The sequence below is a fragment of the Hydra vulgaris genome, chromosome 03, assembly GCF_038396675.1.
Source record: "Hydra vulgaris chromosome 03, alternate assembly HydraT2T_AEP".
Lineage (NCBI taxonomy): Eukaryota > Metazoa > Cnidaria > Hydrozoa > Anthoathecata > Hydridae > Hydra > Hydra vulgaris.
The window spans coordinates 55,462,501-55,479,055 of NC_088922.1; the positions used below are offsets into that span (position 1 = coordinate 55,462,501).

Consider the following 16,555-nt stretch of genomic DNA (forward strand, 5'->3'; position numbering starts at 1 on the left):
AAATGTAATTTTATAAAGCACAAAATTATTTGTGCTTTATGTTATTTTTTATTGATCAAAATATAAATAATGTATAGATTATGTAATAAAACTTGTGTATTCTAAGATTTAAATTTTTTAGGTCAGTTAAAAGACATGAGTCAAAAAGATCTTGATGATGTTTTGAAAAATCATACTGAGATTGTTTTTGCTCGCACATCACCTCAGCAAAAACTGATCATTGTAGAAGGTTGTCAACGTCAAGGTGCAATTGTAGCTGTTACTGGTGATGGTGTAAATGATTCACCAGCCTTAAAGAAAGCTGACATTGGTATGTTTTAAATTATTACAAGTTGAGTCCGATAAAAAAATAATAAGAAACAAAAATTAAAGGTCAATTTCCATTTCAATAATATCAAATAAATAAAATTTAAAAATTTTTACAAAATAGAGCGCTCGCCTTATAAGCAAGAAGTTCTGAGTGATTTTTATGGCTTTTATGGGGAGGTGAATTGAAATAAATAAAAAAAATACATGAACAATTTTTTCTGCCCAATTGATACTTGCTGAGTCAACTGTGACAGAAGATTTTAAGACTAACAATCTGAAATGTATATTTGCATTGAAATAAAAAAAGCATGTGACCATTACAATTTTCATAATTTAAAGGACATATAATAATTTTATCAGGACATATAAGTTTTAAAAACAATTTCAAATGACTTTGCGTTGATATATGCCATATTTGAAATTTTGATAAAATATGAATTACCAGGGGCTATTCTAGGAAAAATATTTGGGCAGCGGTACCTCCCCGTCCCGGAGAAATTTAGCGGAAATATTGCCGAATATTGGCGTTTTATTGTGAAAAAAACAGTATTTGCTATAAAAAATCTTAATAAATTGGCGCCCAAATACGGTTGATGCTGTTGAAAACAGTCTAGAATAGCCCCTGATAACGAAATAAATATTAAGTAAATATAAAATGAAAATAAACCACATCAAAAATTCTTTTTTAAAACTAATGTTTTAAATAAATTTAATGTTTTGAATTAATTAAATAAAGTTCTAAAGATTTAACAATTTCAAAAACTTGCCTTATTCACCATATGAAGGTGCTGAAAGGCAAACCTGCCAGACTTTATCAAAAGCTTTTGATATGCTAAAAGTCAAATGAGAGAATTGAAATCTGTATTATCAGAATCAATTGTTAGGCTAAAGATAAGATGTTAGGGCTTGTTAGTTAAAAGGCTTAAAGATCTCAGTAATAAAAAGAATTTTATTAAAGTCTTTAAAATTGGACAATAGTTAGAGGATCAGACTTTTAAAAAGTTACTAGAACCTGACTTCTAAGATAATATGCAAAGTTTAATAATTTAAGAATAATTAAGTTTTCACTTTATAGATATTGAATTTACCAACAATAATAAATCTTTAGTTTTTAAGAAATTTAGTTACACTTTTTTCGCATTTAAAATTATATTTACTTATAACAGTATGTTTTTTATTTTTAAGAATTAATCTTATGCTGGAGCTATTGATCACTAAAAATAGATAAGATTGACAACATTATGAAGATATGAATATCTTTAGATTTAAAATTTAAAATAGATAAGGTTCTATAGAATAGATAAGGTACATTATAAAGATTTGAATATCTTTGAATTTAAAAATTTTTTGTTTTTTAGTTAAATTTTATTTTATAATCTCATTTGTGTTTTATTTAAACAAAAAAATTTTAATTTTTTTTGTTTTTAATTTTTAAAGAAACAAATTTGGCTAAAATGCAGTAGGTCAATAGCTATTCTGTAAAATGCAGTTGGTAAAAAGTTAAAGGTATACCGATTATAACTGCTACTAAATTATTTTTTCAAGGTATTGCAATGGGTATAGCAGGATCCGATGTATCTAAGCAAGCAGCTGATATGATTCTGCTAGATGATAATTTTTCTTCCATTGTAACTGGTGTTGAAGAAGGACGTTTGATATTTGATAATTTAAAGAAAACAATTGTGTACATGCTAACCTGTAACATAGCTGAATTAACACCCTTTGTTCTTTTTATTATATTAAATATTCCACTGCCTCTCGGAAATATTCCAATGTTATTGATCTCTATTGGTACTGACATTGCACCAGCCATTGCATTAGCTTATGAACCATCAGAAAACGATATCATGGAACGAAAACCTCGAGATCCTAAGCGTGATAACCTTGTCAATGCTCGTCTTATATGTCAATCTTATGCTGTCAGAGGTGTAATTGAGGTATTTTTGTTTTTATTATAAACTACTTTTTTTATTTGCTCATAAAGTATTTTATTTATTTAATTAGTTCTATATTGATTAAATTAGTATATACTCATTTATTTTATTATGCATATATTATTACTTTACTTTTACTTAAGCAATTAAAAAATCAAAATTAACATGTGATATCGACATACTTTTATTTAATCATTGACATTTAAATTAATTACATTTTAAATTTTTTCTTTTCAAATGTTGTTATAAAGCATCTAATAAGAATTGTTTTAAAATTTTGAATTTTTTGCTTCAGTTAAATGATTTTATCAGATTGCGTGTTTTATAGTATCGTTTAATTAAAATTGAGTTATTAAAAGTTAAAATCAAAAAATTAACTGTAATGGCGTTATTTAAAGCTAAAATCATAGAAAATTTGTTAAATGTAAAATAAAAATGCTTTTTTTATTTGCTGTTATTATTGTTATTGTGCAATAAATGTAAAAAATACAAAAAAATTTTTTTGCTAAGTTATTGAAAAACATTAAATTAGAAATTTGAAAAAGATAAAAATCTTTTATAATATATACAAAATTATTATTACAAAAGTATATTTACTAGTTTAAAAAAGTATTAATTTAACATATGTAGAGTTTAAAAACGTCTTTCAAAGCTCTATATTTAATTTAAATTAATGGATTTTAAAAACATTCAATGTTAAGTTATATTTTAATTAATTATTTTCCTAAATGTTTACAATAAAATTTTTTTTGTAAATCAGATTTGTCCTCCTCTTCCATTCTCTTTGTGGATTTATTTTGAAGAAAAGAGAAACAAAGAGGGAAGTTGTGTAGTTATTTTTCAAAAAAAAAGTTTTTATATTTTAAAATATGACCAGGATAATCTTTGTTAATTATTGCTAAATTAATTAATCTGTGTAGTTAAGGTGGTTTATAAATTATTCAAAATTTGTAGTTTTGGAGTTTTTAGGTTAATATGGCTCATTAGCGTTACTAAGAGCCTAGTTAAATTTTTTATTTAAAGTGACTAAATCCACTTTAGATCTAAGTTCTGATCTATTTTTTTGCATGTATTAACTAAATATATTTGTCAAAGTACAATATTTCTAATGAATTTCATACAAAATTTATGATATCAAAAAAAGCTTATAATATCGAAAAAACTTCCATTGATCTCTCCGAACACCTATCTGAACAGATCATATTAAACTATAATGTTCATTTCACTTAAAAATGTAAATTTAAAATCTTAATCTAACAGGTGAACAGTAAAATTTGAGATTTTTTTTGCTAAAATTTTGCAGTGGATCAATATTTTTTGATAAAATAAAACAGCTTGTAGATTTATAATCAAATAATTTATTTTTGAAGTTGCAATAGACTTGTTTCACCATTTCATCTTACAAAATCAAGCTTTTGATACACCCCTCCACACATATTCTGTACAGCATTTACATCTACCTTCTTTGATCCGTTGTTTTAATTCAGCAACTGAAATAGCCTGCCAATTGTTCTTATAATCCATTCCCTTCAAAATTGACCAAAAGTTTTCAACTGGACAAAGTTCAGGCATTGCAGGAGGATTGTCAGCTTTTTGTACAAAAGTGATGTTTTTTGAGATCAAGTAGCTTGTCACTGATTTAGCATAATGGGCCAAAGCCAAAACACAAAATTACCCTCAGGATGATGTTTTTTAATAAAAGGCATCAGTCTTTTGATAATGCACTCTTTCAAATACACATTTTGTTTGACAGCAAGGCCCGAAGGAACAAAATAGGGTGTTGAGATGCTTCAAGGTGAAATTGCTAACCATACAAGCATTTTCTTTTCAAACTTTGCCTTGGACTTGTATTTCACACTTGCCTTGTATTTCACACTTGCCTTGTATTTCACACTTGCCTTGTATTTCACACTTGCCTTGGACTTGTATTTCACAAGAAACTGCTTTTGGATTGTTTGACCAAAACCCAATGTTTGAGTTCTTATCAGAGTGAGAAAATGTGAAGTATGATGCATCATCAACTATGAATAAAATTTTCTACACAATCTGCCACAACATGTTTGTAACTTGGACAATTGCTCAGGAGTATGGGCTGGAATGATCTGTTTTTTTTGGTAAACCATATTTGTGTGTTGCTGAATTGTATACACAACACGAGATTGGCTGCACTTGAGCTTTCAAGCAAAACGTTGGGTGGAAATTCCAGAATGACCATCAATCATGCTTTTCAACTTGGTAATATTAGTTTTAGTCATTATTTTAGCTTTTCTACCAGAACCAACAACACAAAGTTTTGATTTGACTTTTTCCCGCATTGAAATGTATCTGTAAATGCTTGTTCTTGGGTGATTTTTTTTCAAAAAATGATCCACAACAACTTTTCTACCTTCCTTGAAATGCATATCACAATACCTGTACACATGATCAATCAAACTTTCATGCTTCATTTTGATGTAGATTACAAAATAGTAAGAATATTTTCATAAAACTTTGCCAGCAGCAGCTACAGAGAATGGGCTCTAAAATAGAAACAATAAATGAATCAGTGCACAAAAAAAAATTCAAAATAAAAACTGTTAAAAAAATCTCAAATTTTACTACTCACCCGTTATATAATAAAAGCGATTGTAATTTTTGAAAGATTTCAAAAAAAAACAATTTTACCTTTAGTTTGGGTTTTTCAGTTCAGAAACATTTTTATATTATCTTACATCAACTACTCTGTGTAAAATTTGTTAATGATTGTTCTTTATTAAAATATTTATAATTATTTCTCATTCAGAAATAACTCCTTGAAAAGCCTATAACTTATGTTATAATTTAGAGACCAAATCGTTTGATGAAATTGTATAAGTTAGGAGTTTATAAGTGCATAATCATAAAATGATAATTCAGGGCTTCACAAATAGTTAATATTATACTTATAGTTTTTAATTCAATTTTAACTTAAAAATTAGGAAAGCATAATTAGTGATTTATTCATTTATAAAAAGTGTTTTAACTTTTATTTGTTTGTTTAATTCATTTGTTTTAACATTATTTCAAAACATTAAATACCTGCTGCAGTTTGTAAATTGCAAATTAAATTAAGTTTTTTTAAAACTATAATGGTTTTAAAAATGATTTAAAAAATTTTTAGCTTTTAATAAAGTTTTTTAAAACTACTATGATAGCCCAGTAAGCCTATAAAAAAAATTTTGCTAGAAATTCTCAGTAAATAGTTTATCTTAAAAATATTTAAAGTGATCTAGCTGATTAAAAATTTAAGTAACAGTTTCATAGTTGATGGCATTTTAACATATTTTAACATATTTTAACATATAGATTTCTCTATCTTACACTTAAAAGATCTAAGAAAGTTGCTATCATTAAAAACATTGTGAATGTATGAATCACTTGAAATAAAACAAACTCAAAAAAATATGTTGCAAAAATAACTTACAAATTATGAATTTTTTAAAAACATACTTTTTAACTTGAAAATTTACAAAAACAGAATTTACTGATTTTTCTGAAGAAAAAAAAAGTTTTATGCTAGATTAAATGATTACAAGACTGCTTTAATTTGAACTTTGGATTTTTCTTGTGCCACTTTTCTTATATTATGTTGAGTAAAAAGCAACTAATAGATGGCAAAGAGGTATTATTGTTGAATCCAAATACCAATAATGTTTATATTGAGACTCTAATAAAGCATCTCAAAGCATCAACTTTTTTATATATACATTTTGTTCAGATGCATTTGGTGTATGGCTGTAATGTCAAGAATGGTGTATGGCTGTAATGTCAAGAATGGTGTATGGCTGTAATGTCAAGAATGGTGTATGGCTGTAATGTCAAGAATAGGAGCATTAGTGACAAATTCAGATTGCAGATACCATTTTGCATAAAAGTTAATATTAAACTCTGTTATAAACTTAATTTCAGTTTTCAGTTTATCATTCTCTTGAACAAATGCAAGTTGATTGAATCTAAAAAAAATAAAAGGCTGGTTTTAACCTTATTCCAATCAAATCGTAACAGTTAAACTGGATTATGAATAAAATTAGGTTCCCCAAGTATTTTCTTCAGCTTTTTGAAAAGAGGATTTTCAGGTCCATTAATTTTTCCTCATTGGTCACTAATTTCCAAAAGTGAAGCATTCTTAATTCAGTCACATGATGCTTACAGGCTATTTGGAGGAGATATTTATCTTTTTCTTTAGATATTCTGGAAACTGATCCTTTATTTGTCCCAGTATCGGATGACATTGTATCAAAGCATATTCCTCTAGTTTTTGATTTAAGTTGAGACTCGTTAATTAAATTCATTACACCTAAGAACTGATCTTCACCAGTGGATGGTGCTAGTGGAGACACTCCAAGTAGGTAAGTCTCTCCATTAATGTCAACTAAAATAGCCATTCTATCCCTCTTTAATATTTTTTCTTTGTTTAGCTCAAACAAGATTTTGCCATCAAAATATATTATACATGGATATAGAGATGCATCAATGGCTATCTTCTTTATCTTTTTTTGTAATGATTGACATGTTTTCACTTTTTTAGTTGATTTTTCTATATTTGGTAGACTGTGGACTGGCTGGGGGTAGACTGGCTACTTTATACTTCTTTAAGGTCAACACCTGATTTGTATAAAATTGCATTTGTTACCGTCTGTAAAACATTTGGCAATATATTACAGGCTGCGGCAGTAAGTGAAATATAAAAGCATGAAAATCTTTTGGAATTTTTGCAATTACTGTATCTGGGTTTTCAGAGACTTCTATATGATACCATTTACCTGGATCAAAATCAGATGTTGGGTACATCATCTCTCAAGCTTTTAGGCTCTGAACATTTATCTTTGTAATGCTTCTTTTGCCTACTTTACAGAAAAATTATAGTTTTAGTTCTTTGTTTTATAATCAGTAGAAAAGAGAATAAATTAACAGAGGTTAAACCAAAGTTAAATTATTTAATCAAAATGTTGACTTTTTTTTCTATACTTAAACATTATCTCTGAACAAATAACAAACCAATAATAAATTTCTGAACCAATTTTCAGAAATTTTAAATCTTCAATTTTGTTTTAAACGATTTTTTTAAATTTTCACTAATCATGTTTTTGAGATTAGAATTACCAACCCTAAAAAGATTTCAATCTCAAGCTCATTTTGTTTAGACAAATCTAGTTTTAAAATATTTATAATTATAATTAATAATTATTTCTCTAGTTTCCCTTTTTTTATTTTTTCAAGTTGGAATGGGACTTATTAAATATTAAAAAATATTATGCATATTAAAAATGTCTGTAGTTTTAAACTAGACTTAAATCAGATAACATATGAAACCAACTTTAATCCAGGGTTTAAAATATGAAACCAACTTTAATCCAGGATTTAACATATGAAAACCAACTTTAATCCAGGGTGTCTTGAGACAAAACACATTCACAATAACTATTTGAGCATCTTGAAAATACTTATATAGAGACAAGCAATAATATTTGATATTTGTGCAGGTCTAAATTGTTGGTTGTATATTAAATGTTGAAGAATATCCAAGTCTGTTGGAAGCTGTCCAACTGAACAGAAAGATTTAGACATACTTAAATTAATATTTTAGTGACCAATGATTCTTAATAGTTCCAGTATTATAATTCCAGTTTTAATAATACTGGAATTATTAAGATGCAAAACCAGCTATAAAATATAGCTGGTTTTGCATCATTTATGATATAAAGTTTCATTTTCATTTATCAAAGTTTTATGTTTGTTGTATGTACTAATCTAAAACTATTAGAAAAATCAAAAATGATACACTATCAGAAGTTGCAACAAATTATAAATATATAACAATAGGAATAACAAACAAATCTCAAAAAACTACCAATTTTCACAATTTTCAGTGGTACTGAAATTCGCATGCACGGATTTTTGAGGGGTAGCAAAAAAAACAATATATTTTTAAACAAAATTTTAGGCCTATGTGTATATATATATATATATGTATATATATATATATATATATATATATACATATATATATATATATATATATATATATATATATATATATATATATATATATATATATATATATATATATATATATATATATATATATATATATAGATGACTTTCTCTGCAACGTACCATCTTTTTGTAAACAACATGTGAAAAACTTTAGAAGTATACATTCATAAGTTCATAATATAAATGCACTTTATAAGTGTTTTTTGCATTTCTTTTATACCCTTAAATAAAATTGTCTTCTTTTTAAAAAATTATTGAAATAGTAAGTTACTTTTAAATTTTGTTTTCTTTATAAAAAATGATTAAAATAATTAATTATATAGAAAATGTAACTAATTACATAAATAATTTGTTACATTTTTTTTATATTGTAAAAATAAAAGTTTATTATTTTTATAAACTTTGATTGCTATTTAAAAATTTTTATATATATATTTTATGTTTGGCAAATTTTATATTCAGATTGATCTCGTAAAACAACAGCAACAAAAATTCTTATAAGCTTTTTCAATTCATATTGCTTTTAAAAATCTTTTGAAATTTAATAACATCATAATTGAATATTTTTAAGTACTAGTAATTTAGCATTTGAGGTTCAGCAGTTAGAGACACAATATTGCTAATTGTAACAAGAAGTAGTAACAAATCAACAGAAAATGGTAGGAAAGGTAGCATTATGTGATAAAGAACTAGTTTTAGAAAAATTATAGCATTGTAAAAAAAATAGGTTATTTTAAAAACTTTACATTTGTGTTAGAACAAAATGAGTTCAGTACAGTTAAAAAGGTGATGAAAAAAAATTTTAAACCAGACAATTACAAATTAAAACTAATACTCTCCTTTAAAATGTATTTAGATTTTTAATCTGTAAATAATAATATAATGCTTTTCTATAAAGTTACTTTTATTATTTATAAATAATCGGGGTGGCCAGAAACTTGAACATCCTGATTAGGTCAGGAAATTAAATAAATTATGCAAAACTCAAGGAATTTTGATTGATTTAGTTGCAGACTTCAAGTTATTATTTAAATTGACAATCAAAATAAGATGGCAAAAAAATGTATTGTTAAAGTCTCATAATAAAATCATTATTTAAAAGTCAAGGAGAGCACTTTTTTGAAGCAAGTTTATATTTTTGGGTAAAAGCAAAGGGCTGTGTGAAATTATTTGTTGCTTTGTTTTAGGAAAAAGTTATGGAAAATGAACATTAAAATTTTCTAGCCACCCTTATACATATATAAATTAATCAACTGAACTCATATTAAAATGATCAAAGGTCATATTAAAATGATCATACTAAAATGATCAAAATTGAAATGATCATATTAAAATGATCAAAAATATTTAACATGGTATTATCTAATAAATCGAGTGATCCTCACAGTCATATAATTAGTGGGAAACATTTTATACATCAAATTCCTCTATTCATGAAGTTTTCTAGATTGTGTCTAGATAATTGTAGTCTTTTGTAAATGGTATGATTTTTGATGTTGCCCCAATAGTATTTTTAATATTGAGTCCTGGTGTAGTGAATTGATAATTGTAAATTAAAACCACCTGTCCTGGGGCCGCATTCTCATCTCTCCGTTAAGCTTAACGGAGCTTTTGTCTGAAATTTTATTACAATATTTTCAAGTAAAGAAATGATGAAAATTTATATAAATTTGTTAAAATAAAACTTATACCAAAATAAAACATTTATGTTTAAAAAATTATAATTTTAAATAAATTTTTTATTAATGTAATTTAAAAGAAATTTTTGACTAACGCTCCGTTAAGCTTAACGGAGAGATGAGAATACGGCCCCTGGTATAGTGAATTGATAATTGTAAATTAAAACTCAATTCAGCAAATTAACAAATATATAACCTAAAAATAAAATCATAATATTTTACATTGAAAATACAATAGTTATCAAATAACAGCAGTAAGTGATAAGAATCAGTACTCTGTCAGCAAAAATATAGCCGCCAGGTTTAAGTTTCAGGTAAAAGTTTATTCTGATATAGTAATCTGTCTGATACACAATCACCCAATCAGAAGATAAAAAAAAATAGTTGCTTCAGCTGGTTTTTATTACCAATTAGACATTTAATGGTATTGATATGTTTATAACTAAATCAAGTTTGAAGTAAGTTTTACATTTTTTAAAGAGATACATTGCCATTTAAGATAAGTCTGAAAAAAATTTCTTCTGTTCTTCTGATGTTAGATTTTGGTATGAAATATGTCTACTTTGTTTAAGTCAAGTTTATTTTTCGAGTTCAATATTACTTGAATATTTTCAAATTCAATATAATATAGTACTGTATTAATTAAAAGTAAAAAGTTTAAAATTCTGCTTTATAAATTTTGTGTTGAAAATATTTAGAATTAGTAGACTTATTATTAGGTGGTTTGGTGTTATAATTTATTTTCTCGGTATAGTTATCAAGCTCTATATTGTAGATGATAATATTGATTAGGATCCTCATTTAAAGTATATATACTTTAGCATACTTTTCTCTTTTTTTCTTTTATTTTTTTTTGGATCGATTTTAGAAATTGGAGCAACTTTTATGTTATGAAATGTTATGGATTGCTTTAATCCAGTCTCTATGCCATGGACTAGGTTTAATTCATTCATTTAGTTTTCTTCTTTTAAAAGCTGATTTATAAAAAGAAACTTTATAAATTTTAGAACCTACATTAGTTTTCACATTTTTTTGAGTAACTGATGACACAACAACTGGTTGAAATAATTTAATTTTTGTTAAAAAAATCAATAAGTGAATAAATTTCCTAAAAAAACATACAAACATCTTTATGTTTTTTGCTGGAAAATTTTTTTTTTTGCCTATAAGTATGTGCACATGTTTTTTTTGAAATCAAGAATGTAAACATTTGAAAGTCATTTATATATATATAGAAAAAAATAAATTACCTCTCCCAATCTACTATAACATTTTTATATAAAAAGTTGTTACCCATTTTTGTTACACTACTTTATATGGCGTTTTCAGAAAAAGAAGAAAATGAAGAATAATGAAAGAAAAGATTCTGCCAAATGCTAAACCCTCAGTTGAGGGTTGGCATAAGGCAGAGCAACACTTCCTCACTGCAGCAGGCTATAAAATAATCGATGCATGTACTGGAGTCCCTGGCAGCAGACTATTTCAGTGTGATGTCAGAGATGTTATCTAAACATGCATTCATAGTTTTTATATATAGATATATATATATACATATATGTATATATATATATATATATAGATATATATATATATATATATATATATATATATATATATATATATATATATATATATATATATATATATATATATATATATATATATATATATATATATATATATATATATATATATATGCCACCTTATCAAATCAGTGTTATGTCAGACTCTTGAACTTTCATACCAAAGCCATGAGTTTAAATTAAGAAAAAAAAATTAATTAACTCAATATTTTAGCTGTTAATACAAATGAATCATAAATATATACTTATAAATGTATGCATACTTATAAATGTATGCATACTTATAAATGTATGCATACTTATTTTGATTAATGCATCATAAACTAAATTTAAATTTAAATTCTTTGACAGATTTTATGTTTTATCTAACAATTTCTTAAAGTTCATTTGATATAACTGTAAAAAGTTCCACCCAAAAATGAGAGCAATATAAGCTTTACGTAGTTATAACTTTTAAACTTTATGTTTTTGAACTTGCTTAAAACATTTATTACTTTTTTATATTATACATTTCTCTTGGTTTTTATCTTAATATCAACGTTATTTTTATTGAATTTTATATAAAAAATAAAAGGATTGAAAGGTCTGATATGCCTCTGTGTGTGTGTGTACATACATAATGTTTGTGTGTATGTGTGTGTGAGTGTGTGTGTGTGTGTGTGTGTGTGTGTGTGTGTGTGTGTGTGTGTGTATGTGTGTGTGAACCTATTTTGGTTATAATTTAAATTTTTTTTAATTTAATATTTTTAGTCTGTTGGCGCTTTTTTATGTTACTTTATTGTTCTGGGTCAAAATGGATTTTGGCCATTAGATTTAATAGGAATTAGAAAATCATGGGATGATAATACTATTAATAATCTACCAGACTCTTATGGGAGCGAATGGACCTATTACCAAAGGAAAGAGTTAGAATTAACAGTCCATACAGCTTTTTTCACTACTATTGTTGTTTGTCAATGGGGTGATCTTATTGCTAGTAAAACTCGTCGGTTGTCTTTATTTCAGCATGGAATGAAGTAATATATGAAAAAATATAATAAAAAATTATTAATTATATTTACTTATTTTTTAAGCAGGTATATCAAATTATACATATATTGTTTTTTTGTAGAAACTGGGTTGTATTCTTTGCAATATTTTTTGAGACAACTCTAACTTGTTTTGCTCAGTATACACCTGGGTTAAATTCTGCTTTGACTTTGCGTCCAATTAGATTTGTTTATTGGCTGCCTGGTCTACCATATGCTTTATTCTTATTTGTTTTTGACGAGATACGGAAATATTTTATTTCTCACTATCCAGGAGGTAAGATTTTGTAATATAAATCTTTTAACTAGAGTTTTAATATTTATTTTAATTATAGTAAGATATTGTCTTACTGTATGTATACTCTTCTTACATTATCTTTTGAAACAACAACTTTAATGAAACATTTTTTCAGACTTTTAAGGAAAAAAAGAGTAGATCTAAATTATATGCTGAAACATTTATAGATAGTTATTTGTGTAATAGGGGGACATGCATTTGAATATTTGTAATATTATTTTACTTATTAAGAGTCATTAATTATCTATAACATTAGTTATTTTGATAAAAAATGAAAACAATGAATACAGCTATTATTATGTACACTCCCTGCATCTTCTACATATTTTTATCAGTTAATTGTACACTCTGCTGTGCTATTCCCTAAATAAAACAGTTGATAAAACAAAAATGAAACAAATAATGTTAAGTACTTTGAAAAATTTAAAATAGTTTAAATTAAAAAAACATTCTAGTCTATAAAGTTGCTTTTTGTGGTTTTTCCAAAAACAATAAAATTAAATTAGTTTCTTTAGTTATTTTAAAAGTTTGTACTTAAAGTACTCTTAATTTTGTCAACTTTGAACACAAAACAACTTAAGTGCCATTTTTTTTCCATAAATGATAATGATTTTTTCCATAAGTATATGAATATTATAAAATAAAAGATATTGTAAGTAGGGCTGGCGCAAGTAGGTGTCATGTGTGTGTGTGGGGGGGGGGGGATGCCATTACAATTTTTGCTAAAAAATTGTAATGTCATTCCAAACTAAAAAAAAAAAGGTCTTCGTTATTTGAAATTTGCCAACTAACTTGTCTAAAGGGTCTATATTTGCTGACTGACTTTAAAAAGCAAATTTGTCTACTAAAAGATTTATTTGTCAGATCAGGTTTTTTATTTGTCAGATCAGGTTTTTTTGTCAGATCAGGTTGTCAGATCAGGTTTTTTTGTCAGATCAGGTTTGTCAGATCAGATTTTGTCAGATCAGGTTTTGTCAGATCAGCTTTATTTGTCAGATCAGGTTATCCTGCTACTGGTAACATGTAACCCAGTACAATCTGTTTCATGTCCTGCTGCCTTGTAGGATACGCCTTTTTAGGCAAAGACTAGGAGATGCTAACTCCAATTTAAAACAGCCCCTGCCTTGGGGCTCTTGGTTGAGTAAAGGCTAGAGATGGTGTCTCGATAAAAATACTCATCTTGGGCAGATGTTAAATGCACCCAGCTATTGTCTTGTAGAAGGCCTCCTAGGCAAAGACTTAAGGGGTAAACAGATTCTATCTGTTGACCAGCCTCGCACCCCTTCTTCATCTATTAGGCTGGCGCAGATGTGTTTTTAATACATTGTTTCCAGTTTAGGATGTTGAATGCTGGATCTTCTTGACTCAATGCATGGGTTTGCTTGTGTCACTGTTTTTATGACTAGGCAACTCATTCTATTATCTCCTTATGAGGGTACAGCTCTAAAACTCAGTTTTATGGTTCTGAGGCCGGCTGGTAGTCAGGTTTCCCGAACTCTGTGGTAGCTCTCAGCGAGGCTGATTCCATCAACTGCTGAAAAATATCAAAGTATTAACAGTGCCATGTTGCGCATGGATGGTGTCCCTGTTTGTACTTTTGGTGTGCATTGCGGAGGCCACATTTGGAGCCCTTTGTTACGGCTTAGGGTTTATTAGTAGTAATGAGGCAATTGCTTGGGCTATTAAACGGTGTTCTGAGTACTATCTATGCTTTGAGTCAAGTTCTTCAGTCTAATTTAAAAATGGATAAAGTACCAAAAACTATAAAACACAAAAAACCATCATCATCACCAAGTTCTCTAAACCTATCATTCACTAATATTCGTGGTCTTCGAAGTAACTTTTCTTCTGTTGAGTCTTATCTCTTGCAAAGTTCACCAGACCTACTTGCTCTTTGTGAGACTAATTTGAGTTCGGCTGTCTCATCTTGTGATCTTAGTGTTGATGGTTATCTTCCTCTGATTCGTAAAGACTCCAATAGTCACATGCTTGGCCTGGGGATTTACATTCGTAAGAATTCACCTGTTTGTCGTGAAACTAGGTTTGAATCCACAGACTATTCTTTCATGTGCTTTCGTTTAGCACCACTTCACTCTATTGCCTTTCTCTTTGTTCTATATCGATCTCCTTCATCTCAAGACTGTACTCTTTTTGATGTTATTTCTGATCATATTGACCAAGCCCTCTCTCTTTATCCATCAGCTAATATAGTTGTTGTCGGTGACTTTAATGCTCACCACTCTGAATGGCTTGGCTCTAGTGTCAGTGACTCTGCAGGCATTAAAGCCCACAACTTTTGCCTTTCTCAATCCCTAACTCAAATAGTCAACTTTCCAACTCGCTTTCCAGACAACCGGAATTATTAACCTTCTCTACTTGACTTATGTCTTGTTTCTGATCCTAGTCAGTGCTCAGTTTCTCCACATTCACCCTTAGGTGCTTCTGATCACAGTTTGATCTCTTTAAAACTAATATCTCATTCTTCTTCATCACCTGAATACCCCTACTATCGAACCTCTTACAACTACAGTAAAGCTGACTGGGATTCTTTCTGTGATTTTCTTCGTGATGGCCCTTGGGTAAAAATCTTTCAACTTCCTGTCGACAAATGTGCTTCTTACATAACTTCGTGGATTCAGGCTGGCATGGAATCTTTTATTCCCTCTCAACGATTCCAGGTCAAGCCTCACTCTCCTCCATGGTTTTCCTCACACTGTGCTGCTGTGATTGCCAATCGAAACCGTTACTTCCATATTTATCAGCAAAACAATTCTCCAGAAAACAGACGTCTGTTTATTACTGCTAGAAACAACTGTAAAAAGGTTTTGTCTAACGCCAAAACCCGCTATTCTCAGGTCATGAAATCTCGTATCTCATCTCAAAAATTAGGCTCTCGTGACTTCTGGAGAATCTTTAATAATATCAATAATAAGGGCAAATCTATAATTCCACCTCTCTTGTATGGTTCAGACTTTGTCACCTCACCTAAAGACAAAGCCGAACTGTTTGCTAAAAACTTTTCATCAATATCATCTCTTGATTCCACTAATTGCGTTCTACCTGATATTGCCAACAAACAGGTTGATTCTTTGCTTGACATTCATATCACTCCAGCATCTGTATCTAAAGTGATTTCCTGCCTAGACTCTTCTACAGCTTGTGGCCCAGACAACATACCTATTATTGTCTTGCAGAAGTGTTCTCTAGAGCTGTCGTCTATACTCTCAAAACTATTCAACAAGTGCTTATCAGTATCTTGTTTTCCAGCCTGCTGGAAAGCCGCATCTGTTATCCTTATCCATAAGTCCCATATCCCGTCCCATAAGTCTTCTTCCTATCATAAGCAAGGTTTTTGAATCTTTAATTAACAAACACTTAATTTCTCATCTTGAATCTAATAACTTACTTTCTGACCATCAATATGGATTTCGATCTTCTCGTTCTACAGCTGATTTGCTAACAGTAATAACTGACAGGTTTTATCGTGCATTAGATGATGGTGGAGAGGTTAAAGCCATCGCTTTTGACATTTCAAAAGCGTTTGATAAAGTTTGGCATGCTGGTCTTCTCCACAAGCTTTCTTCTTATGGTGTATCCGGCAACATCTTTAAGATCATTGAATCCTTCCTTTCCAATCGTAGCATAAAAGTTGTCCTTGATGGACAACACTCTTCTTCTTATTCTGTAACTTCAGGGGTTCCTCAAGGTT

General features: G+C 28.2%; 1 protein-coding gene across 1 annotated transcript in view; it reads left to right on the top strand.

Annotated features, from left to right (window-relative positions):
• The window catches only part of LOC100209230 (sodium/potassium-transporting ATPase subunit alpha-like), a 62,503-nt gene that overhangs the window by 42,928 nt on the left and 3,020 nt on the right, over positions 1 to 16,555 (top strand). The window contains exons 10-13 of the mRNA XM_065793729.1: positions 122 to 310; positions 1,855 to 2,246; positions 12,271 to 12,536; positions 12,632 to 12,825. Coding sequence (XP_065649801.1) covers positions 122 to 310; positions 1,855 to 2,246; positions 12,271 to 12,536; positions 12,632 to 12,825 — 1,041 coding nt within the window. The remainder of the gene's footprint in view (positions 1 to 121; positions 311 to 1,854; positions 2,247 to 12,270; positions 12,537 to 12,631; positions 12,826 to 16,555) is intronic.